The sequence below is a fragment of the Hippoglossus hippoglossus genome, chromosome 18 (genome assembly GCF_009819705.1).
Source record: "Hippoglossus hippoglossus isolate fHipHip1 chromosome 18, fHipHip1.pri, whole genome shotgun sequence".
NCBI classification, from domain to species: domain Eukaryota; kingdom Metazoa; phylum Chordata; class Actinopteri; order Pleuronectiformes; family Pleuronectidae; genus Hippoglossus; species Hippoglossus hippoglossus.
Window position 1 is genome coordinate 8,481,393 of NC_047168.1, and position 23,331 is coordinate 8,504,723.

At 42.7% G+C, this 23,331-nt stretch overlaps 1 protein-coding gene and 1 long non-coding RNA gene across 2 annotated transcripts in view; both read left to right on the forward strand.

The window, feature by feature from the left end:
- Nucleotides 1-18,999, forward strand: part of LOC117751780 (inactive ubiquitin carboxyl-terminal hydrolase 53-like) — a 33,067-nt gene extending 14,068 nt beyond the window's left edge. Inside the window, exons 9-17 of the mRNA XM_034568689.1 lie at nt 1,814-1,963; nt 4,802-4,946; nt 6,086-6,232; nt 8,007-8,153; nt 10,344-11,118; nt 12,029-12,084; nt 16,595-16,637; nt 16,728-17,455; nt 17,543-18,999. Of these exons, the coding sequence (XP_034424580.1) occupies nt 1,814-1,963; nt 4,802-4,946; nt 6,086-6,232; nt 8,007-8,153; nt 10,344-11,118; nt 12,029-12,084; nt 16,595-16,637; nt 16,728-17,455; nt 17,543-17,619 (2,268 nt within the window). The 3' untranslated portion in view covers nt 17,620-18,999. The remainder of the gene's footprint in view (nt 1-1,813; nt 1,964-4,801; nt 4,947-6,085; nt 6,233-8,006; nt 8,154-10,343; nt 11,119-12,028; nt 12,085-16,594; nt 16,638-16,727; nt 17,456-17,542) is intronic.
- Nucleotides 19,000-21,858: 2,859 nt separating this feature from the next.
- The window catches only part of LOC117751783, a 60,212-nt gene continuing 58,739 nt past the window's right edge, over nt 21,859-23,331 (forward strand). Inside the window, exons 1-3 of the long non-coding RNA XR_004611920.1 lie at nt 21,859-22,077; nt 22,185-22,257; nt 22,416-22,516. This is a non-coding gene — a long non-coding RNA (uncharacterized LOC117751783). The remainder of the gene's footprint in view (nt 22,078-22,184; nt 22,258-22,415; nt 22,517-23,331) is intronic.

Below are 23,331 nucleotides of genomic sequence, written 5' to 3' on the forward strand. Positions count from 1 at the left end.
GATATCTTTTTAGATGAAGTAATTAACATATCATCAAATAACTCCCTCCAGACATGGTTCAGTGGCTCTTGTTGGAATTAAGCCATTCACACAGCTACCATTTTGTGCTTTTTGTGCGGGTTTTAGGGTCAGTTTGTTTTTGGTGCAATCGAACATATGTGGGAAATAAAGTGGGGATTATTTCTCTGTAAGTCGGGCCTGTTGCATAAGCAGTCAGCGGCCCATGCCCAGTTGGCCCACACCACTGATCAAAAAGCCCCTGCTGGCCTTGGTCAGCTGGTCAAAAAAGCCCCTCCCCTTGTCTCTGTGTTTTCCTGGGCATGTGTGTGAATGCCTGCCTGAAGGAACATGTGGGCAGAAGAGATGTCAGTGAGACAGGGAGGAAAAAGCATGTATTCCAGACTGCTGTTGTTGCACTGCTCATTTTCACTTATTGTTGGTGTGAAAGTAGAGGTGGGGAAATGAATCGTTTTTTCGATGCATCGCGCTGCGGATGTGGACGACTGCGTCGATGCAGAGACGGAACATAATCCATTCCTGTTTGCCGCTATGTTCATTTTTTAGCGATGTCCCGTCGCTGCATAATTATAATCGCTGCTTCAGGATCAGGACAGATGCACATTTGAGGTCTTGTCATCTTTTACAGTGCCAGAGTCTCCTGTCTGAGTATTAAAACAAGTGCGCAGGTAGTTCATCTGCTACACACAGCACGAGATGTGCACAGCCAGGACATCAGGGTTAAAGTGACCGGAACATCTGGATTCATGATCTGGCATTGATCAAAAACTAAATAGCGACAGAAAGACACTTGTAATAAGAGTCTCAAATACTTTTTTAAAGCACGAATCATGAGGCTAGTGAAGATGCACACCGCTAGTAGTCACACAGTGATACAAAAATAAATCATGTACCGAATCTTTGGTGTATCGATAATCGTTTTATCATTGAATCGTTGCCCAATGAATCGGAATCAAATCTTGAGGTGCCTGTAGAATCCCACCCGTAGTGTGAAGTATGCAAACATGTGACCACGTGTACTCCCCTGCCCACATGACTTCCCTCAGTAGCCTGATCACATCAGTCCATTGTGCAAAAAAAAAAAAAACAATCAATCGGTGTCGTTCAGATCAGGGCATGCTCATTTGCTCCACATGTTGCATAATGTCTTTATTGAAAGATTCAAACAGTTTACTTGACAGCTCCCTCTTGTGTGTTTCCAAAGCCATGCCATCAGAAGAATTTGTCAGACGACCCCCCCCCCCCCCACACCTCCCCTTCTAGTGTGGCACAAAGGCCTTGATTCATTATGGGAGCGTTTCATGTGACTTTTTTTCTTTATTAAAGGGAGCCCTCCCACCCCTTCATCTGCTTTGAAATCTATTGTTTGACAAAGGGGGGAAACGGAGAACTGCCTGTGCAGGAAATGTGTGAGGGAGAAACAAGTGATAGTCTCACTCACACTTTCACCATATATCTGCTAAATCCTTTACAAATTCGTTAATTTCTCTCTGAAATTACGTAAGAATTAAAATTAGAAATCATCCCCGTGTATTTGAATTTAGGTCATTACCAAGACAACTTTGGAACACTGTTGTATAAGTCTTGATATTAAGTGTTGCTATGACAGTACTGATTTAAACCAGCCCTTATTCACGCTGATTGTCAGTTCATTCCCTCAGACCACAATCTATTAACCGATGGAGTAACTGATCCTCCCCCAGCTATCAACATCACTCACTTGCCTGCCCACTTACTGCAGCGTTGATGCTGATAAGTATGTATTTATGTGTTTTGTGTGTGTGTATGGGAGCAGCTCTTCTACAGGGTAACTGATGAACATGCCAAAAAGGGAGAGCTGCTGCTCGTGGGGATGATCTGCTACTCCAGCCGCCACTACTGTGCCTTCGCCTTCCACACCAAGTCCTCCAAATGGGTCTTCTTTGATGATGCAACCGTAAAAGAGGTCAGAAAATTTAAAATGTTAGAAGTTATTGGTCAGTTTAATCGGTTTATTGACAGATTAGTGAACTAATAACTATTATAATGAAACAAATAATTGTTGAAGTAAATTGATTATCTTTTGATTTTGGACTGTTGTACTCACAGTACAATTAATCTGAATATATCACAGAGTGTGCGTTGGGAAACACTACAAGTAATTTGTGAAAATGTTTGTAAATGTATTGTGAAAAAATATTTATAATGTTTTAAGAAGCAACACAGTTATTATGATCACATCGAACTGTTCCAACGAAAGAGAACAAAATATTTTAATGTTCTTATACAGGAATATAAAGATCCAATGAAGAGAAAATAGAATGCTTAGCCATCAGTCTTTACCTGAATTGCCGTGTTACATCTTGTCACAGCAAACCTTTCGTTAAAGTTGAGATATATATGTCCATATTTTTCTACAATTTTCACAGTTTGGGCATCAGGTTATTTGTTTACAGACAACGTGGACATCTGTTTTCATAAAAACGTTCTATCGTGAGTTTATAAATCATGGCTCGCAACAGAATTTAGTGAGATTCTGTCACTTCCCTCCATCACCACTTCTCTTTATCTCCCAAAGAGGACCACATGGATTGCCCCTTCACAATCCTGTGGGTTGATCAGCCTCTATGGCACTGAACAGTCAGCTAACCCCTCCCTGCAACCCCCAACCCAGATTTCCAATGCAATTTCCCCAACCCTGACTGCAGCAGTGAAGTGTAGCTAAACCAGTAAAGATCCTTCTTCTCACTGGGTAAAAGTTAAAGGGTCAGTGAGAATGCTGAGATGCACGGTATACTGTATGTGCTGTGTGTGCATGAGAAAGAGATTTATTTGTGTTTGTGTTTTTGCAGGTTAGTGGTTTTGTGTGTGTGTGTGTGTGTGTGTGTGTGTGTGTGTGTGTGTGTGTGTGTACGTACAGGTATATAGTTTGCGAATCCATTCTTCCTCTTATCCTCAACAATGGGTTCATTTCTGTGGTGGTGCACCATGCGCGCAAACCTTTTGTCTCGCATTCAAACAATTTTCCGGGGGACTGTGGTGCAGCGGCTGGCTGGCTCCGTGTCAATCCATCAGCCACTTGTGCTGCGTGTGCAGCCCCCCCCGGCCCCCCTACTCCCCGCCACCACCGGCTGAGATGAAGGAGCCCCAGTGCTCAGCGCCTGCCAAGTCCATACCTGGATCGAAACTTGCCAGCATTTCTGTAACTCCCCAAATCCCAGCTGCAAAATGGTGACTGTAGTGTCACCTAATCTCTGCTTTTCCAAACGCATAAACATTATTCAGTAAAAAAATGACAAAACATTCGCAATAGTGAGGTTTATATATATTATACCTATATCATGGCCACTGAGTCTTCTCGATTCCGAGTGGCTGACTGGTGTTGTTTTCTTGTAACTGACAGAATATCCATACACCTCTGACACAGATTTATAGGTGTTTTGTTATTCTGAATCAATGCATCATTGTTAGGTAAAGACAACATCAAAACTGGAGCAGTTTAATAATAACAATAATATTAATATTAATATTAAATTGTATTCATGAGGAGATTTTAACAATGCTCAAAGACACAGAGAAAGTCAATAACTCAAAAATATTCACAGATTTAATTCCGTTCTGCAGATGTGGGTTTTGAGTAATGTTTTGAAAGTGGACTGGTCGGTGCTGTCTCTGATTTGTTTTGGAGGAGGATTCCAGACGGAGAGACCAGCGATGCAGCGAATGCCTCAGGTCTTTGTGCTTTTGAATTAAGTTAGATAGATTGAAGCTTGTGTCATAGCTGTACATTAAGTCTATGGACAGAAAGCATTCAGGCGCAAAGATCAGTACATCCTCATTTGCCCATAGCACAGTTATTGATTTGAGCCCCCAGGTTAACTACTTACAGTACAAACTACGAGAATAGATTACTCAGATCAATTTTTTTTAATGAATTTACTTAAAGAAAACATGCAGCATATACTGAAGATTGTGTTCACGTATATTTCTTCAACTACAATCCATTTTCCATGATATTTTGTAATCCATCTCTGCAGCTCTGTCACTTCTATCTTTCCTTTAGCTTTTTTTTTGCTCAGTATTATTTCTTCTTCACTTCATCTACTAGTCTTCTATCTCTCCTCCTCCCACGAACCCCCGCACCCCCCCACCCCCCCGTCATTTGCTTAATTAAGGAGCACACAAGCATCTGTTAGCCTGCAGCTTGCCTCTGTGGTGCCTTTGTGGCGAGACGCACACCTCACACAACGTAGCTAATTGTGATCGTGCAATTTGACCTCGGTTTGTTGTATTCGTATACAAAGTAGACATTGCACAACAAAGGCGGTTATTGGTTTCAAAGCTGCCAGTGGATTTCATAAACATTGTTTGAGTAAATTGGTTTCGTGATGTCAGTAGACCTGGTTTTTCGAATAAATTGTTCACTCAAATCAGTTGTTCAACAAAGCTTTTTTTGATACCTCTTTATAAAATGAAAACAGATGGAGTCACAAGAAAGAAAGAAAGTGCATTCGCATTTCATCCGTACAAACCATCTGCTTTTCCAAATCAAATTGGACAAGAGTCGGACTTGATTTGCACACATCCTCCATCGGCCGACAGTGAAACAAGCTGAAATGTTTCCCATTTGCTAAATTTGTTGTTTAACATTTTAATAACTTCAAATTTACTAATCCTCCAAAAGCATAAAGATGACAGATGTTTTCTTCCACTATGTTTTATTATCGCTCATAAAGTTGCGGAAGCTCTTTTCTAGATTTCTACATGTGTGTTGATCATCTTTTCTTTGTTTTGCTCGGTGTAGATCGGCATTAGGTGGAAAGATGTTGTCACCAAATGTATCAAAGGCCACTTCCAGCCTCTCCTCCTCTTTTACGCCAACCCTGACGGGAGTGCTATCACCGCGGATGATGTCTCGAGACCAAACAGCAGCCAGTCACAAGGACAAGGTATGATATAACAAACCATCAGGGTCTTTACAGAATCTGTTTTTGTTCTGTATTTGTTCACGGTAGAAATCCTCTTCATGAATAATATTCGCTGTGCCCCTGAAGAAGTTCTCTTAGCTAAACAGCCTTACTACAGTGGGTAAGATGGAGAGTTGATTCAGTGTCTTGTTCTGGAAATAACAACATCAAATTCCTTTGAGATGCATTTATCAGCCTTATTAGTGCTGTTGAGCTTTATGGGTTGTTTTGTTGCATTTGCGAAACAATAATCCCGTCCCGAGGGACCCATTTAATGATAATTTTATATCATAAAACACTCATTAATATGACGCTGAGGTGTGCAGCTACCTCTTTGTTTCATTTTTATAGATGTAAAAACCAGTGCGGCATATGGAGGGAATAAAAGAAAACAGTGAAGTGGGTTTTGGCATTATAGGCTGGTCGAATGTAACAGCAGCCAAAATGTTTCTGGTGTTAAATTCAAAGTGTTCTGCGTCGTAATCGAAATTCAGAGGCTGGAGATTGAGTTGAATGTTTCGTTGGTGAGTCAAAGTGTGATTTTCCTCTATATACCCAGCTGGAGTTGAGTGTTTTATTAAGACCGAATGTAAAAAAAAAATGTAAAACTTACTAGAATTAAAATGCTGTTGGTTAATTTGGGCAGAACTCCCCTAGCAAACATGTAATTAACTATAAATAAAATTCCCCTTCATTTACAAGTCATTTTAAATAGAAATGCAATCCAGAGAAACAAAAACAACCCTTTACAGGACGTGTATAATCCCAGATCATATTAGTTGCGTTCGCAGGGCAGTAATGAAAATTTGTTGATGACAACATCTCCTCTGGTTGGACTATATATCCCTGGATTTGTTTGGTTGGGGAGGTTTTTTATCCCCTTTAAAGATCCTCCTTCAACTCTCCATGCTGGCCGAGCCCCAGGTCCAAGCTGTGGCAGCCGCTCACTGCCCATCAGAGCTGACAGGGCGCCGGACCAAACTAGATGATCCTGCAAAAAAAACAAGAAAAACACTATGTGGATTTGAGTAATTTCTGTTTCTTGGTCTCATGTGTATCTGTATATTTGTTTTGTATGGTTGAAAAAAAAATCCTGTATATTTCCTTTTTTTCCCTCGCAGGCTTTGATTCTCCAGTGTCAGCCCCCAAGAAACTGGACCTCACCAGGGAGAACCTGAACGCTCTGTTGAGCCAAGGCTCTTTCAAACAGAAAACCCCTTCGACCTTCAGCAGGGGCAGCGCTCAGACCAGCGGAGGACGGGGACCAGGTAAGGGAGAAATGGTGGAAACGATGAAAGTGGTAGTGAGAGATTTAAAACCCAACATGTGGAGGAACACACATCAAAGTTTCCATTATAACATTTCGTTTAATTAAGGGCTTAGGACTGGAAAACTGTGTTGTGCTCAAGGTTTTGTTTTCCACTGCAGGATATGGAAGGAAATTGTTCCAACATTACCAGTATCAGCCTAAATAAAACACAGTATTTCCATGTGCAGATGGAGTGTCTTGCAGTGATAAATAAAAACCACAGAGCGATAAGTCACCTTTTGTACTGGTTGTAGTTTTGGCCTTGAAAGACGGCTTCATTTATAAATATTTCTGTCCACAGAGAGTGGTGACAAGCACAGATCTGGTACAGCGACCAGACGAAGACAGAGGAAGAGATGATTAAATGTCTTTGCTGTCAAACTAAATCCAGCTATGCTAGTAACACAGAGGGGATTAGCGACCCTTGCTGAAGAGAGAGGTCACTAAGAGCTGCCTGCTCACCACATGTTTAAGCCCAAGTAGAGGAAGAGTGTAAATTGAGGAGCAGAGATTTTGTTAAGATAAGGAAGTGGCTCTAGAAAATGACACAAAGCGGGTGAAATTGAATCTCCTTTGATATTATTGCAAGTTTCATTGTCTGCATGAAGCTGTGAAGGTCTTTGTCATTGTTTCCCTTCACTTGAGCTGTTTTCAGACACGACCCGAGTTTGTCTTGTGGATAACAGCAGGAGATTGGCCGGGTCAGACGCTTTCACAGCAACTGGAACATTTCCAGAACATTCAGGCCAGGGGTGGTGACCGGGTAGAACATACAGGAGGCAAAACATCACATATTAATTCTGCTTGTTTACAGCACATCGATACCGGTGTCGGCTTTTATCGGCAAAAAGTGCCATTGTCTTTCCAAGTTGACGCCTTTGTCCGTGTCTTCTTCGTGTATGTTTTCTCTCAGATTTGCATCTATCACATTTTTAGAAATATCTGGAGCAACTGACTTGGACATTTTCATTCTCACATACCGCCCCTCTGGAAATATCAGGAAAATACCCAGAATTCAGTGCATGTGTTAAAACAGCTTTGGAAACTTTTTTGCTAATCTGCGGTGTGGGGAGGGAGTGTTGCAGTCAACGCAATAAAAGTAAGAAACTGAAGTCAAGTTAAAAGGGAAATTATTAAGTCGTGATTCAGCATTTTGTCAACGACCAAATATTCTCTATTTTAGTGCTGGAGTGAATATTGAGGTACAAAAACAGTCTAAAAAAGAGCTGTTTTTTTTCCAAACACATCAGCCTCTGCCCACAGTTGTTTGTGTTGACATTTCAGACAGCTAACAGAACCACAGCATGATCATGTTTTCCAGGGCTGTGACTAATCATTGCGTTTCAAAGTGAATGTCTGCCAGACACGGAGGAGATGAACTCTCCGCGCGGCCACGTTTCCACCCTTTTGCCTTTCCCTTCACGGAGCACAAAATGTACTGTATACATCAGCACAATGATGTGTTGTAAAGTTAGCCTCCGTCTACACACTCAGCAAGTGCTCAGTGCCTCGGGGGGCGGGGGGCTTGGGACTAAGAGGTGGAAAACAGTGACAGTGAAAAGGAGGGTACACATCTATATGCTCACTGAGATAAAAATACATTTAATGGTGTCTGCACTGGTGGAAATCCCCTCCTGACTCAGCAGAAGTTGCATTAATTACATACTGGCTGCATTCCTCTCAATTGTGCCAGATTCCCGATGGTAAAAACCTGCCATTTGTTTGTTTTGTAGTGAACATTGGCACCAGTGATCCCAAGAGCCGCCTCAGGGACATTTCTCGGGAAGTCGCCCAGAGAGCAGGAGAGGTGCGGGGGATGCATCCATCCAGACGAGAGCCTGACAGGAGCGGTCAACGGAGGGTGGAGACGCGCTACAGAGGTACGTAGGTTGCAGATGCACTGTACAGCATGTGCATTGATAAGAGAAGACTAACACACTGCAACACAAACGCACGAGAACCTCAAGGGTGTGTGATACAAAAGGCTAGCCCCTCCGCTTCCCCATCCCTTACGTAACCCTCGGTTCGGGAGCAATGTGTCAGAAAGGGGATTAAGTGCTGACGTCTGTTGGAGCCTGCCTTGATCCCACTCTCTCATATTCAGAGCCATTGGTTCCCCTCACTGTGCTGTGCATGACCATGGACAGCAAATACACACAATAAACTAAACAGGTCAACCCAAGTAGTGATAAACACTGTTTGATTTAATCAAAGGATGCATTTAACTCCAAAAACTCATATTTGTGCCACTGTTTTTCTTACGTCTCCTCCTTGTTCTTCCCAAATTGAGTTTGTGTGTCTGTTCTAATCAGGGGGCCGATTGGTCAGCTCTTTTAAGACTCCTTTAGTACATCAGTACTTTCAATTAAGTATCAGTGAGGGGGATTATGGGGACCCAATTCTAACACACTCCCAAATCCGCCATGTCAACAGCAGTAGCCCGGGTTAGCACCGAGCTCACAGCACATTATGATTGAATGCAGGGAGACTAAGGGAGGGCGAGCGTCACTGCCGTGATGAATGGCGAGGCGGGAGGTGACACCACAGTTTATGTAAACGACCACAGCACGGATCATGCCCAGGACAGCACTTTTCTAAAAAGGACTTCTTAAATAATAGCCGAAGCAACTTTTTTTACCCATAATGGACTATGGGATAACCCCAGGAATTTCTAAATGATCTCTGACTGGATCGATTCAGACCTGATACCATTCTTCCCAAAAAAAATGATCCACTGCCTCGTGTTGAGCTGACGACACCGAGCTGGCAGAAAACACGCTGGTATCTTACACACACAAGCAAAAACACAGACAGGGATGTTGGTTGTGATTTAACTCTGGCACACAGTCAGCAGAATCCCAAGCAACAGGGACGTTTGGGCTTAAGTCCAAAGCACTGACAGTTTAGTGTAGTACTAAATTTAGTTTTTTGTTTTCACCTGAAAACAAGTTACCTTAGATTGCTTTTCGTGGTGAATTAGATGGTGACTCCGGGACAAAGGACACAGCCTCTGACTAAAGCTGTGTCAGCTGTAGACTATAACGTTGTATTGATGAACCCTGTACATTAAATGATGCCTTGTCTTTAAGGTTTGCTAATATGCAGGGAAATCTACTTATTTTACCTATTTTCCCACCTTTTAAAAAAACATTATTTTGATTTTGTTGACATGGTTTTTACGTGTGTTCTCTGTGATGGAGAATTAAATAAATATTGCGGGGGCACCTATAGCTGCGCAAGTGAACCAGGTTTCAGGACGGATGTATTTTGAGAGTCGCTCGCACAGTCCTTGGAATAGCAAACACACATCCGTACCCTCACTATCATGTTCAGACGTGTCCAACGGGGAAACTAATCCATGCATGCACACAGATATACATACACACACATGCATACATAAAACACCACAGTGCAACCTTTCTGCCAATGACACCTACATGGTGTCCTCGATACAAGCTGTCTAGCCTCTGTCTGCACAGCACACATTGGTCGTAATTCACACCTCCCTGTCATGTGCAGACGTCACCTGTAACCCTGTTGTTGTTGTGCCCTCGCGCTCCACCCGACCTGCTCTATTCTTTTTTACGACAGCTTTGTGTCTTGGTGTCGTAGCTTTTTGACTTTCGGCGAAAGGCAATTTTGGGTTCTCGGGCCACGTTATTAATGATGCTGTCCTTTTGCATCAGGTGCGTCAGGAAAGACAGAAAGGTCAGGTAACATGCAGGGAAGAATCTGCTCTAGTCTTGGAGAAAAATAGCTTTTTCGATTGCTGCCTGAATTTGTGTATGGGGTAATTGGTTAATTTACTTGTTTACAAATTTGATGCATAAATCTTTGTATCCTTGATAAGGAACCTCGGCCTATGTGGGTGAGAATATCTGATTAGTATAACTGGTTATTTATTATTATGTTGGTTAATTGGATAAATGTCTTATCCTAATGTACCTTACATTTTTGAAAGTATTCTTCAATCTGTGACTTGAAGTGTCTTTATAGAATATACTTTGCCATTCAATTTCTCATGTTTCAACCCATTCATGAAACCTTATCTGACTTGTCCTCAGATGCAGCCCAGGACAGGACCTACTCCCGCTCCGTCTCCCCTCCAGAGAATGGCTTCAAACAGCACGTGGAGACTCGCCTGTACAGCAGCCAAGGAAAAGGTCCCACACGGACTGAGCGGACGCCCCACTTGGGTGGACGATCCTCCCAAGAACCCTCTCGCTCTCACTCCAGAGTCCAAGTGCTTCCCAGTGTCAGCGGTGGCCATCATAGCCGGCGGATTGACCAGGTCTCCAACGGATATGATACAGACAGCAGCCAAGAGTCCAGAGAGCGTCCTGGAAGTGGAGCGAACAGTCGCAGCAGGGCCAGTCGCCCGTGGAAACCCATGCGGGAGGCGCTAAATGTGGACAGTGTTTTGAGTGGCGCCGGCGATGGAAATTCGCCAATTCAAGAGCGGAGGCAGCACAGCCCACGGAGAAGACCCAGCAGTCAGTCGCCGTCCCGTGACCGCGAGCGAGACCGAGAGTTCACATGGGGAGGCCGGGAGGAACGCAAACCCAAGAGCCTGATGACCATCTACGAGGATGAGCAGAGGCATGAAACCGGTGGCAGCCGGAGCTCGCTGGACTCGGATGGCCGGGGCGGCTACAGTGACAAGGACAGGTCGAAGGGCCCAGCAGCTTTGAAAGTGCGGAGTGACAACTGGAAGATCCAGCGAACAGAATCTGGATACGAGAGCAGCGACAGACTAAGCAACGGCTCAGCAAATCTCGACTCACCTGTGGTGGAGAACTTCTCCTCCATGGACCTGCGGCCTATACCCGAGCTGCATCTGACGAGGTAAAATACACTGTTGCATCTGAGGACTCGAAATCCCACAACTGCGAAGAGGGAAACAGAAATAGACACAGTTTCTGCTGTGTGATGCTTTGTCATCCCGTGGCCCGCTCATTTCCCTATTCCAGTCTCAAAAGTGCTGCCATCTCTAAATAATTAAACACTACAAACAAACTGTTCTAAGAATAGCGGAGCCCATTTGACATAAATGCACACAAGGCAGATACGCCAATCTTATTATGCCGCGCTGTCATTTGTCGGCTTTGTAGTGCGGGTCTTGTTTGGAAATAATGATCCCAACCAGCTGACAACTCCTGTGCTCGGAGCCAGCAGATAGCAAACTTCCTCAACTGCTGGTGCATTATTCAAGCCGGTCTCCTGATAGTATATCAGTAAAGTGTTGTTTTAATTATTAATTCTTTTAACATATGGTTACGATGTCGACTGGGTTCAGACCTGGATTCGCTGACACTGTGCAACATTTGCTATTTTGATCTGGGTGTATATATATATAGAACATCTTATGCACTGGTTTCCATTAAGTTTAGTGCAACATCTTAATATATTTTACAGGAGATACACAGCTTTGCACTTAAAGAGGAAAGAGCAGGTGCCAGATAGTAATCGAGCATAACAAGGGAAGAAAACAAAATTCACACGAGTTGTTTTGACAGTAAGATGTCTTGTTTTCACATTTAAGAAATAACGTTACAGGGATTGGCATCAAGTTACCCCATTATAAATCATTCATCGCATAAATGTATATTTAGGCTGAGGTCACGAGGGTTTATTTCCCCCTTTTTGCTCAGAGCAGGGGTCCAACTCGGTCCTTCTAAGTGGTTGGAAAAAAAGTTCAAGCTCCGGCATATCTTGTTTACATTGCGTGAATAATTCAATTTATTTTGTGTTTTAGGGATCACTTCCCTCACCGAAGCAGCGATGACATTCTGCCCTCCACATTTTCCACTGGTGAGTAAAATCAGTCTCACTTTGACCTGTCCTTTATCTCTGCAAACACACACACACACACTGTCTGCTAATATTTATTTGCATGTGGGTTCCCCCCGGCAGAGAGAGGGAGAATTTAAAGCCTGCAATTTAAGGACTAAAAATAACGAATCATAAATAAGTATGGAACATGTCGGACATTGAGCCATTATTTCCCACATCCAGTATAAAGGGGTCACAAAAGTAAAGTATCATTCCATCACAAAGGCTTGGCCCTGACATTAAAGAAATTTCCTCTGGCCGACTTCCGTGTGTTGTAAGGATCTGAAACATTAAGATAGTACTCAGCAATTTCCTTGATTTATTGTTCCATCAGTACTGTTAAGGTCACAGCCTGATTGAAGGGATACGGCATGGAAATAAGTGTGCTGTGGGTCCTCACTGACTGCCCTTGACCTTTTTTTTTTCCTGAGTAGCGTCCTCGTATGCAGCACGCAGATAAAAAGTACATGGGGCCTGAAGTCATCTGAAGTCATGAACAGGCTTTGAATTGCAAAATTGTTAGTATTATGGAAACAAAAATCTAAACTTTTCCAACTTATTTAAATGTATGAACTACTTTTAATATTTTGTATTAGGTTTTCTTTCTTCCTTACACATCACAAAGGGAAAATTGTGAGAAGGAACTTGAAGGAGATAAGCTGCAGTGAATAATATCCACTTGCGGTTGGAATAACTTTTAGAAAAGAAACTCAACGATGAGCCTCAAATATTAGTCGTGTTTTGAAGGTGTTATTTTTATTTTGCAGACGGGAAGGAGGGAGATTAGATGACATGAATAGCGCGAGGTGGTTTGTTGCCTAGACACCCTCCACGTTTCTTCATCTAGGACATGCTCGCTTGCGATCCACATTATCAGCAGTGAAGAAATTAACTTATAAATCAACAAATGTCTCGAAAATGACCCCACGAATTCCTGCATTGGGAATACTGAGTTAATCCTGAATAAGAGGGGGGGGGAGTGAGTTTGTAGGGGCAACCCAGCTGTGCCCAGTCGACCAGAAACCTCCAGCGCCGGGACTGTCAGAATGTGGTGTTCAAACACATAGCAAATAAAATCCCATTTTGTTGCACTGCAGTTATTTCGAGGTCTCAAAAGTCTCCTCCTCCTTCTCCTTCCTTATCATTCTGTTATTATTCCGGCTTTTCTTTACGTGATTGTTTTTCTGTGTATATTTGATTCCCCACATCTACATTTTCTTGACAGATGTATGTTGAACAACTCATCTCATTTACTAACTCAAGCTGTTTGCCCTCTAGTGTCTTTAAGGGAAAATGAACACACACTAAACCAGGTTCCCTCATTTGCCTCCTCTTTGACTTGCAAAATATCTGAAACGTCATTTAAAAGTATCCACAGCTGTGCTTTGCGCTCCTGTGCATTACTTTGAAATGCTGACTTGTTAGTAGTTTAACCCAAACCTGGCTAAAAATATCTCCGTGGGCCGTTTGAGGTCTATTCTCCGGTGGCTATTTTAAAATCAGTGCTGGATATTTACGCCCCGCTGTCTGCAAATTGTATCGACAAGCTGCAGTGTCCAAAGTCAATTTGGCCCGAGTTCAGCTGTGACTGTCTGGCATGAGGCTTCAGCAGAGGCCTGAGCAGATTCCAGGAGTCCATTAAAGTCCCAAATCCTTTTTTTTAAAAACACTCATGTGGGAGGGGAGCAGTGATGAGCACAGTTGACATTTTGACCGCAGGCGTTTACCCTCGTGATGGTTTGCTGCATCAAAGAATAGATCTGAAGTTAAGTTAAGGTCGTGGGGTCCTGTTGTTGATCAGCTCAGTGGTGACCTTTGGATCTCGTTGTGGATGAATCTCACTGATTTACATCGGACCAAGTCGAGATGGTAGTAGAACGTGTCGTGGTTTTGAAAGGTCACAGCTGTCAGGAGATGGGAAGAGAATTCCAGACACGTCAGCCCACCTTTTCATCAATTTCCCCCCCCCCGATTGGCTCTGGTGGCTCCTGCAGATCAATAGAAACACACTAGAGGAGCTATTAAGGCTCTTTTTACAGACAGACTGTAAATTAATTTGGTCAACATGACTGTTCCCCGAAAGCACAGCCAAAGTGTCATAGGTCCTAAACCCTGCCTCCTCCATGTCAGTTGATGGGACAATGGACCAAAGTCGAAGTCCATGTCAAATAAGTTTGTCTCTCTGATAATAATTAATTCCTTATCAGATTGATTCATGTCCAAGTGTTTATTCTTCTGTTTTATTAAGTTATTTAATGTTATAAAACACGATGAAACGCGTCTATGTACAGAAGACCTGTGTGCTTAACTTTGCCCTAATATCTGTACATACCCAAATTATTGGTATAAGATAAACGTTATCTTAAATGGAGTTGTCTTAGCCTAGCATAGTTGTTGCATTGATGCTATATGTAGCAAGCCAGTGACTGATGACAGGTTAATGCACAGAGACACAAAGGCTGTTCCAAACAATTATTGATTATTTAAATAACTTTTTGGACTCCACAGATGAAATAGTTTGAAACGTATTTCCTCCCCACATTCAGGATGCACCCAGGAGTTCCTGATGAAAAGCTCAACTGCAAATATGCACGCGGGTCTGCTTGATGTTCACAAATTTGAAATACCCCAGACAGCAGAACGCAGAGAACTACAAATCTCAACTTGACAGCAACTGAAGTGTGTAGAGTTTTTTTTTGTTGTTGTTGTTGTTGTCACATCAACAAAACTTCAAAGGGCTGTCAGGAAATTTTGCATGTACAATTTCTCCCAAAACCTAGTTAAGGGTTTGCTTTCATGGTCTGCGTGGAGGGAACATTTTCCGTTTCCTCTGGGAGTGTCTCATTTTGACAGTTGGAATAATTGAAATGATGTCAAATCACTTCCCTCCGCTTTTAAAGTCCTGGATAACTTTGCGGCGGATAACAGCCCACAAACAGGTGTCTCTCCTGAACTTTCTCAGACTAATCCTTCATGCTGGAACGGGGTCAGGGACGGGTCTGTGAGCGATTTGCATCAGCAGAGAATCCTAATACTTCATAAATCACCCGCTGATTGTTCACACGTTTTCGGGAAGTGCGGAGAAACCCGCGTATGCAACAGCTTCACCTTCCTTAATCCTACTTAACAATGCGATGCTTTCCTGTTCGCTTGGGAAAGGAAGGGACATTTTATTGCACAGCACTTGATGCAGTTTAGTACACTGAAGGCTGCTGAATCACAGCGTAATCCATGGAATTGCAGTACATGGACGCTTTCCCAGACAAGTGCAGGAGGCCGTGTAAACAGCAGGACACCTTGAGTACATGTTTTTTTGGCGCTCACAGGAAGAATTCCAATGAATGTTTTCTGGATCTCAGCCGAACCCTGAACCTGAAGAATACTCACATTTAGACGGAGATATAGTGATTATTTAGTAGCTTGTCTCTGAGAACGTTTTCTATGATTCCTACAGCCTCGCCTCTTCGATGTCCAGCTGTTGTCTCCTTCAAGCTTTATCTCGAAAACAGCACACGCGACCACGAAGTCGAGGGGGACAACACGCCGCCGACCGCATCCTATTTTCTTTTCCCACACGATATTGTTACAGTTGCTTGCCAACATCGCAGATCAGCGGCATCAAATTGTGAATCGCCACATGGACTTAGCGGCTTAAAATTGCAATAGTGTTGTGGAGGGGATCTGGAGTCTGGAGTCTGACCTCTGTGTAATTGCATGCCAGCACAAAGGATTTAGCCACTAATGCTTTGAGAGAGCACAGGGGGAAAAAAAACGAGTGTATGCTGACACATCACAGATGGTCCTCAACCACTCACTCTCTTCCTCGTCCTGTTAGTCAGCTGTTGTCTGTCTCGGGCCTTGTAAATCACACCCGCCCCGCTAACTTGGCTAAGCTCCACACCCGCCCCCATCCCCGGCACCTGTTTTTTACACATGTGTTTGTGTTGATCTAATGGGCGAGATCGCCTATTATCCGCAGCATCATTTCACGGGTGTTACATCACGGCTCGACTGGACTTAATAGGTTAATAGAATTTCACTCTGTTTTCAGGGGTGTGTGCATGTTCCAGCTTCTAAACCAGCAGGAGGTCACGCAGGGTCCTTTTATTGTTTCATTAGCTCAAAGCTAACAGGGCCTGGACATGAACCCGAATTCCCCTTTGAGGGGCCACGTTCTGTGGTTGGATCAGACAGTCAGGGTGGTTCACAGGGGGCCTTAGGGCGCAGTGCCAGACTGGCTGCTTTGATACTTCCTCTCCCCGCACCGGGCAAAGGGCCTCACCGTGACCCTGTTAGATAACATGTCTTTGCTGGAGAGGCACAGAGGAAGAAGAGAAAAAAAAAATATCCTAGCTGTGTTTAAATATAAACCCCATGACAGATGTTACCTAGCTTTATTTTTTTTTTTTCGAACATCTGGTTGTGATGATCATGAGTTTACACATTAGTGATACAAAATGCTCACAAGGTGTCATTCCTTCCTTTCTAGATCTGCAAGATGCGAACATCCTCACTGCTCAGCTCATACAAAGGTAAAACTTGGCTTTAAGTACAATTCCTCCGCCGATGTGGCATAAGTGCAAGTTAAACAGTTGACGGTTGTGTTTTTTGCTCCGTGACAGAAGAGGAGCCTTCCGCTACACTCCCGGGATCTTGGATAAGAACCTTGACCTGGACAGCGAACACGAGGAAAATGTCGACGGCAGCCCTGCGAGTCCCGTGCCCCCTTACTTAGCAAAGACCAGCAGTTCCGAGTGGAACAGCTCCGATGACCTCGCCGGGCCCTTCTCTGAACAAGAGGAGACGGGCACTGCCACCGACCCTTTCATGCACAACCATCCCCCTCCCTTGCCCCTCAAGACCTTTGGCAACAGTCACAATTACCCATCTGCCGTCCACTCGCAACCACCGGAGGTGCCAACGTGGTCGAGCGCCCGCAACGAACCCAAAAACGGCTCGTCCCCGCTCTCGCACACCTTCCTCCGTCGGTGGATCGAGACACCGGCCGAGCACAGGCTTTCATCCGGGGCCAGCTCCAAGTCGGGGTCGTCGGACCAGGACCGGAACGATCTGTCGGCCAGCGAGAGCGACGAGAGGCTACCCAGTCCCAAGCCCAGACGCGCTGATGGTACGCGCTCCCCCTCTCTCTCAGAAAGGGTTCTTCCCACCACTTACTTCTCTGTTGATAACTGTATGACAGACACTTACCGGGCCAAATACCACAAGAAGCCGGCCGTGTACACGAAAGCAGAGGAGCCTGCGTCATCGGGGGAGAGTGATGCTGAAGGGAGGGGGCTGACGTTGCCAGATGTTCAACCACCGGAGCCTTCCAAAACCCGATCAGAATCAGGTACCCTACAGCGCAGTGTTAGTACTGTACCTTTAGCTCTTTTGTTCATATGTGCATGGTTTGATTCTTTGGTCTTTTGTCTCGCAGGCTACTCCACCACTAAGACGACCGCAAAGTGGAATCCAGTTACTCCAAAAGGACTCGACGAGCATGGTTTCCTATGATTATAGCAAAAGCATCAATGGACGTTGACCGGACGCCACGAGGAGTCGTCACGCACAGTTTGACTCCTTCCAACTGGGATGTGTCTTCGCTTATGAGCTGCTCCCAACCGCGAGCTGGACGGGAAGTGGGTGCCAAAGAGATTGTAAAACGAACGACAGGTGTCCTTAATAGCCATGTGGCCGTTTTTTCGGTATGAAAAGCTTTTGAATGAAAATAGAATTTGCACAGTACACGGCACCATAAAGGTACAGAAACATGCCCGACGGTAGATTGCTGTTATGTTTTGGGGCTGTGTGCTCCGGGGCAAATGGTCGGGTTAGAAGAGAATGTATCACAAAACGTCACTTTACCACACAACAGATTACAAGATTTATTTTACATGAAGAATTATCCGATGTCTTGCAGTTTCTACTTCCTCCTTCTCTAGGGATTGATTCTATTTGTTTAGCTTCTCCCATGTCAGTGTTATAAGGTGCCTGCCCCGTTTCTGTATTTTGTTAAGAATTGGATTTTGAAGAAGACAAGGTTCCAGTGATATTATAATATATTTTCGGTGCAGCTTAAACACTGGGCACTCTTTTGTCACGACTTAAAAATGGATCCCAAGGATCTGTGGGGATATGAAGCAGGGACACCCACATTGGTTATTTCTTTGGTCTTCTCTGGCACGTTATGGCGACAAAGGTCAAAACTTCGATTCTTGTCGGCACGCGGTGTTAAATGACCTCTGCGAATAACAAGCGAAGGGTTTTCTTGGTCTCACACTTCTGTCAAACTGAAAAGAGGAAGTCTAAAAGAACCAGTGTGGGTTTCCCGGGGGTTATAACGTGATCGGTAAATATGTTAAATTGATTTCTTATCGCGGCATGAGACGCGTCCCTTTCTCCTCAAATGCACACCTGCACACTCCATCACCTGCACATACACTGTGTTTTCTTAATGTCTTTACACTGTATTTCTGTTTATTTCTCCTTTCACACTCCTTACAGTTACATCCTTCCATTTTTATCTTTATCGAAATCAACAGACTCCCGTCTCGCTTCTTAAAGTAACTTCTATTAGCAGCAAGTCTGCACTGCGACGACTTGGACATTTATAAGCTTCATTTAGAAATAGACAGGGCCGGCTGTTTTTTTTTTTTGAGGGTCATTATTATTAACATTGATCTAAACCTGAGTAGTTGGACTATTTCTTGGTTTCAAATGTTTTCTATATGCAGCAGACTCGAATGCACAGTGCCTTTTGTATTTTTCTATGTCAAGACAAGATTGAATTGGAGCCATGCTTTGTACAATTGTTTGACCTAAGAAGAATTTTTGTAACATTTTATTTTATTTTTTAACGATTAACAGTTAAATAAACAATTTTATTTAACCATACATGTGTGTCCAGTCATGTTGTATTCAAGAGCACAGCGTCGAGTGTTAACCTCAAATCCTCATGATTCAGGAAGAGGAAAACTGATCAATATGAAAACTTTAAAAGTATCTTCATGGAGCTCTGATAAAATACAATGTTTTTACTGAATGAACAGTTTCCACTGAACAACACATGCAGCACATTGTTTACAGCGCATGCCAGGAAATACGGTGTTTTGCTGCCATCTGCTGTCAAAAAATCAGAAATGCATTGTCTACTATTAAGACTGTAAATTATCAACTGCTCTTATTCAGAAATAATGTTTAGATAATAATTAGAACACAACAGACTTTTTCCAGCTTTGACTACATTGAAATGTGGTTTAAAACCCTCTCTTACATTTTATATTCACTTTGGTAAGTTCCTTGTGACCTGTTATTATATATATATTATGTTATATATTTTTTATTTCACTTGGCTATAGACCTTTTTCACGGCAGCCATTATGACATGAAATAGAATGTAAACAGAGGTTTTTACTAATCACATGAATTAAGGTTGTGCTTTAGTTTGAGCCTCCTCTGATTAAAAAGATCACATGTGGCTGCTGTGGAATTCTAAAGTAAACTGAGTTCACATTATTACAATAAACATGAAATTGACTTCTTTGAGCATTATATGATTTTCCCACAGAATATTTGACCAACGTAAACGACTCATTGAACTAATAAAAATATCATGTTGTGATGGGAAGTTATTTGTATTGTTTTATTATTTATTTGTATCATATGATCAGGCCATGCTGACACTTCTATGAGCTCCTTCCAGACAGAATCTGCAGACGAGCAGTTGTATGACTCAACGGTTTAAATACAACTAATGTTTTTTTTCTTTCTTTGATGAACTTGATTGAACTATGTAGGATTTTCAAAAATGATGAAAAAATGTTTAATAGCATGTCACAGTAGGACAAGCACAAATGAAAATAATACAAATTATTACTGTGACTCTTGAATAGAGCAGAGCCGTCATTAATGTTATCAGGAACGTTTGTGACGAGTCAAAATGTCTGTTTTGAATAAACCTTTTCTGTGGAATGTTGTTATTGTTATAGTCTTTTCTTCCCCCAGCCTCCAGAGGGAAGTAGAGGACTTTGCAAACAGTCAAATTTACCACTGATCTAGAAAATCTGCAGGAATGTGCACTGTACGATTTGAACTTAATTTCAATGTTGAGCAACTTTCTCTACATGGTTTAATTTGTCGGTGTCGCAGGTGTGAAAAAAAATTTTTTTTAGCAGCATCTCCCTTTGGGACCACTTTTTAATTTTCTAGGACACTGACCCCGACTTGTTTTCATCTTTCAGCAGAGACAACGAATCCGATTCACTGCAGGTGTTTCAGGATTTTATTGACTCATCACCAGAGCTGGGAATATTAAAAGAAATTGGTTCTAACACACACGGTTATGTGGGAATACAATGAAACTGAATCCAAGATGGCAGCAGCACAATATAAGCACGAGCAATAGTGGTTATTAGTAATAGAAATATTAAGTCTCGCCCTCATAATCAATTTGAGGCCACTTGTAAAAAGGAGAACTCATAAATTCCAATAAAAAGAAATGTCTCCCTGAACTTGAAATGCCCCGGACCAGAAAAATAATTCTTCCAGTGTTCACTGGGAGATGAATAGGGGAAATGCATCGTATTCACTGTATTCACACAATCCTGACAATGTTCTGCCATTCAACCCTCTGCTCCTCACTGCATGGCACGTCTATCACAGATTTAGTGAGCTTAAATCTTTGCTGTCTCCCCCTGTGTGTGTGTGTGTGTGTGTGTGTGTGTGTGTGTGTGTGTGTGTGTGTGTGTGTCTCCTCCACCATCCGTCAGACTGGGACTCGGCCTGTCAGTGAGGGCTCCTCCTCTGCAGCTGCCGTACTTCATTAGGGGCCATCAGCTGAGCTCAGTGCTCCACTGTCAGAGTCAAACTTCTGTTTTCTCCTTCCTCCTCCTTTTGCTCTCTCTCACTCTCTCTCTTCCCCCCCCCCCCCACCCCTCTCTCACTAACTGTCCCTCAAGCTCACTCACATCCTTCATCCTCATATGATTTCTCACTCTGTCAACTCACTTCAGTCTTTTCCTTTCCCTGCTAACCCCCCCCCCCTGTCCTCGCTCTGCACCGTCTCCTCTCCTCATGCTCCTTCCTTCCTTTCTTTCTTTTTTTTTTTTTTTTAAAGTCGAGCTCCTACTTCTTTCTATTCAGGGATTTTTCTCCTATTACCCCCCCTTTAAATCAGTGCTTCAGAATATACACTTACATGTGCCTCGATGTTCTTGCAGAGATATCACATAATTGTAATAATTGTGTTGCTGTTGGTTGCACATGATTTTTATCCCAGATAATAATCCAATTCAGTGCCTTTGTTGTCATCGCACAGTGTCCTGCTGGTACAGAAAGTAAAATACACGAAATACACTTACTTTAATACAACATAGGGTTATATGTGTTCTCTGTTATATTGTAGATCACACAATATTGTGGTTTGAAGTGTTGAAAATAAAAAAGGTAGATATTAGGTCTTGCATATCTATCTATCTATCTATCTATCTGTCTGTCTGTCTGTCTATCTATCTATCTATCTGTCTGTCTGTCTGTCTGTCTGTCTATCTATCTATCTATCTATCTATCTATCAATCTATCTATCTGTCTGTCTGTCTGTCTGTCTATCTATCTATCTATCTGTCTGTCTGTCTATCTATCTATCTATCTGTCTGTCTGTCTATCTATCTATCTATCCATCCATCTTAAGTTGCAGTACAGTGTCTGACCACAGATGGCAGCACTGAGCAGGAAGCCTCTGACCAACATGACTGTGGCACGTGTTGGACGTTAAATAGGTTTTGAATGTGATTTAAATCATCACCAACCACAGATCGATGTCTTCAACCGACGCTGAGAAGCTCATCATCCGCCTGCTGGGTTTTAATCTCCACGATTATTCCATGAACAACCTTTATTTACACAGAAACACCTGACAGGTGCCAAGTCACCACAATCTGAGACAACATGGCCTCTGTACCTGAACGTTGTTATGTGCGTTGCTAATAGGTACTAAGGAAATACTTGTTTGGTTTTTGAATGACGTCCACGCGTTTTTATCTCGTTTTTATCTCGCGAATGTGACGTTTTGTTTGTTTCAGGACGTCGATTGGGTTCGTGGGAAAATGACGAGGAGTCCTTGAACGCACCACGGCTGCTAATTGGAAATACCAGGTGAGTCAAACGACACCAACTCAATGGACAAAAATAAACTTCTTTAAAGTGGAGTTTTATCACGTAAATATCTAAATAATAATAAGAATATATTTATTAACTTGAACCCAGATCATTTTGTGTTCATTGAATTGAATTTTTTTTTGTTTTTAGCTAAGAGTAAATGAGTTCGAGTTTGAGGAGTTCTTTGGCCCCTCAACCAGTTTGGAGCCAGGAAATGGAAAACAACCAGAAACCAGCTCTGCAGTGTCCTCCACTGGTGAGTCAACAATCAAAGTTTGTGTCATAGTCCTCTTACAACAACAACAACAACAACATCAAGAACAATTAAGTTAGATGAAATTTGAAAGCTGGATGCTTGCTAATCATTGTATATATAAAGTTACAAAATTAAAGAATTTGTTCTTAAGAATTCTCTCTCTCTCTCTCTGTGTGTGTGTGTGTGTGTGTGTGTGTGTCTGTGTCTGTGTGTGTCTATGTGTGTGTGTGTGTGTGTGTGTTAAATTGAAAACAAATGAAAGCTATTGTCATGAACTATGGTCATATTACGAACCTTCTTAAAATAATAGAATAGAATACTTACTGAGAAATACTATTCCACATTACATAGTACTTTGTTCATAATTTCCATAGATTGTATGATTGTCTTGTGAAGAGCCTGTGACTCTGACATTTTCACCGATGAACTCAATCTTTATTTAGCTATGATTGCTGTTTGAAAACTCAGTTGTCAGTTCATAAGTAAACCGTGTAACTGCTCTACCTCAGTAAGTTGTTTTCTTTGTTGGTGTTGATTTAGCGTGAGTAGTTGGAGTAGTTAGAGTAGTTGGTGTCGTTGTTTACCTGTGTAACATCATGCAGAGACGTGTCTCTGTTATTTAGCCGCTACTCTCGTAGATATAAGTGGGGGGGGGGGGACATAATAATAAAAGCAAACCTACTTGCTGCTTCTCAGATTTGTCCAGTGCAGATACAACTGTAGTTCACACTGTGATGTTGGGTTCTGCTTTGTACAAAGTTTGAAATTTATATTGGCCTGTAGCTTGCACACAGAAGGTGTTGCTGCAGTATTTC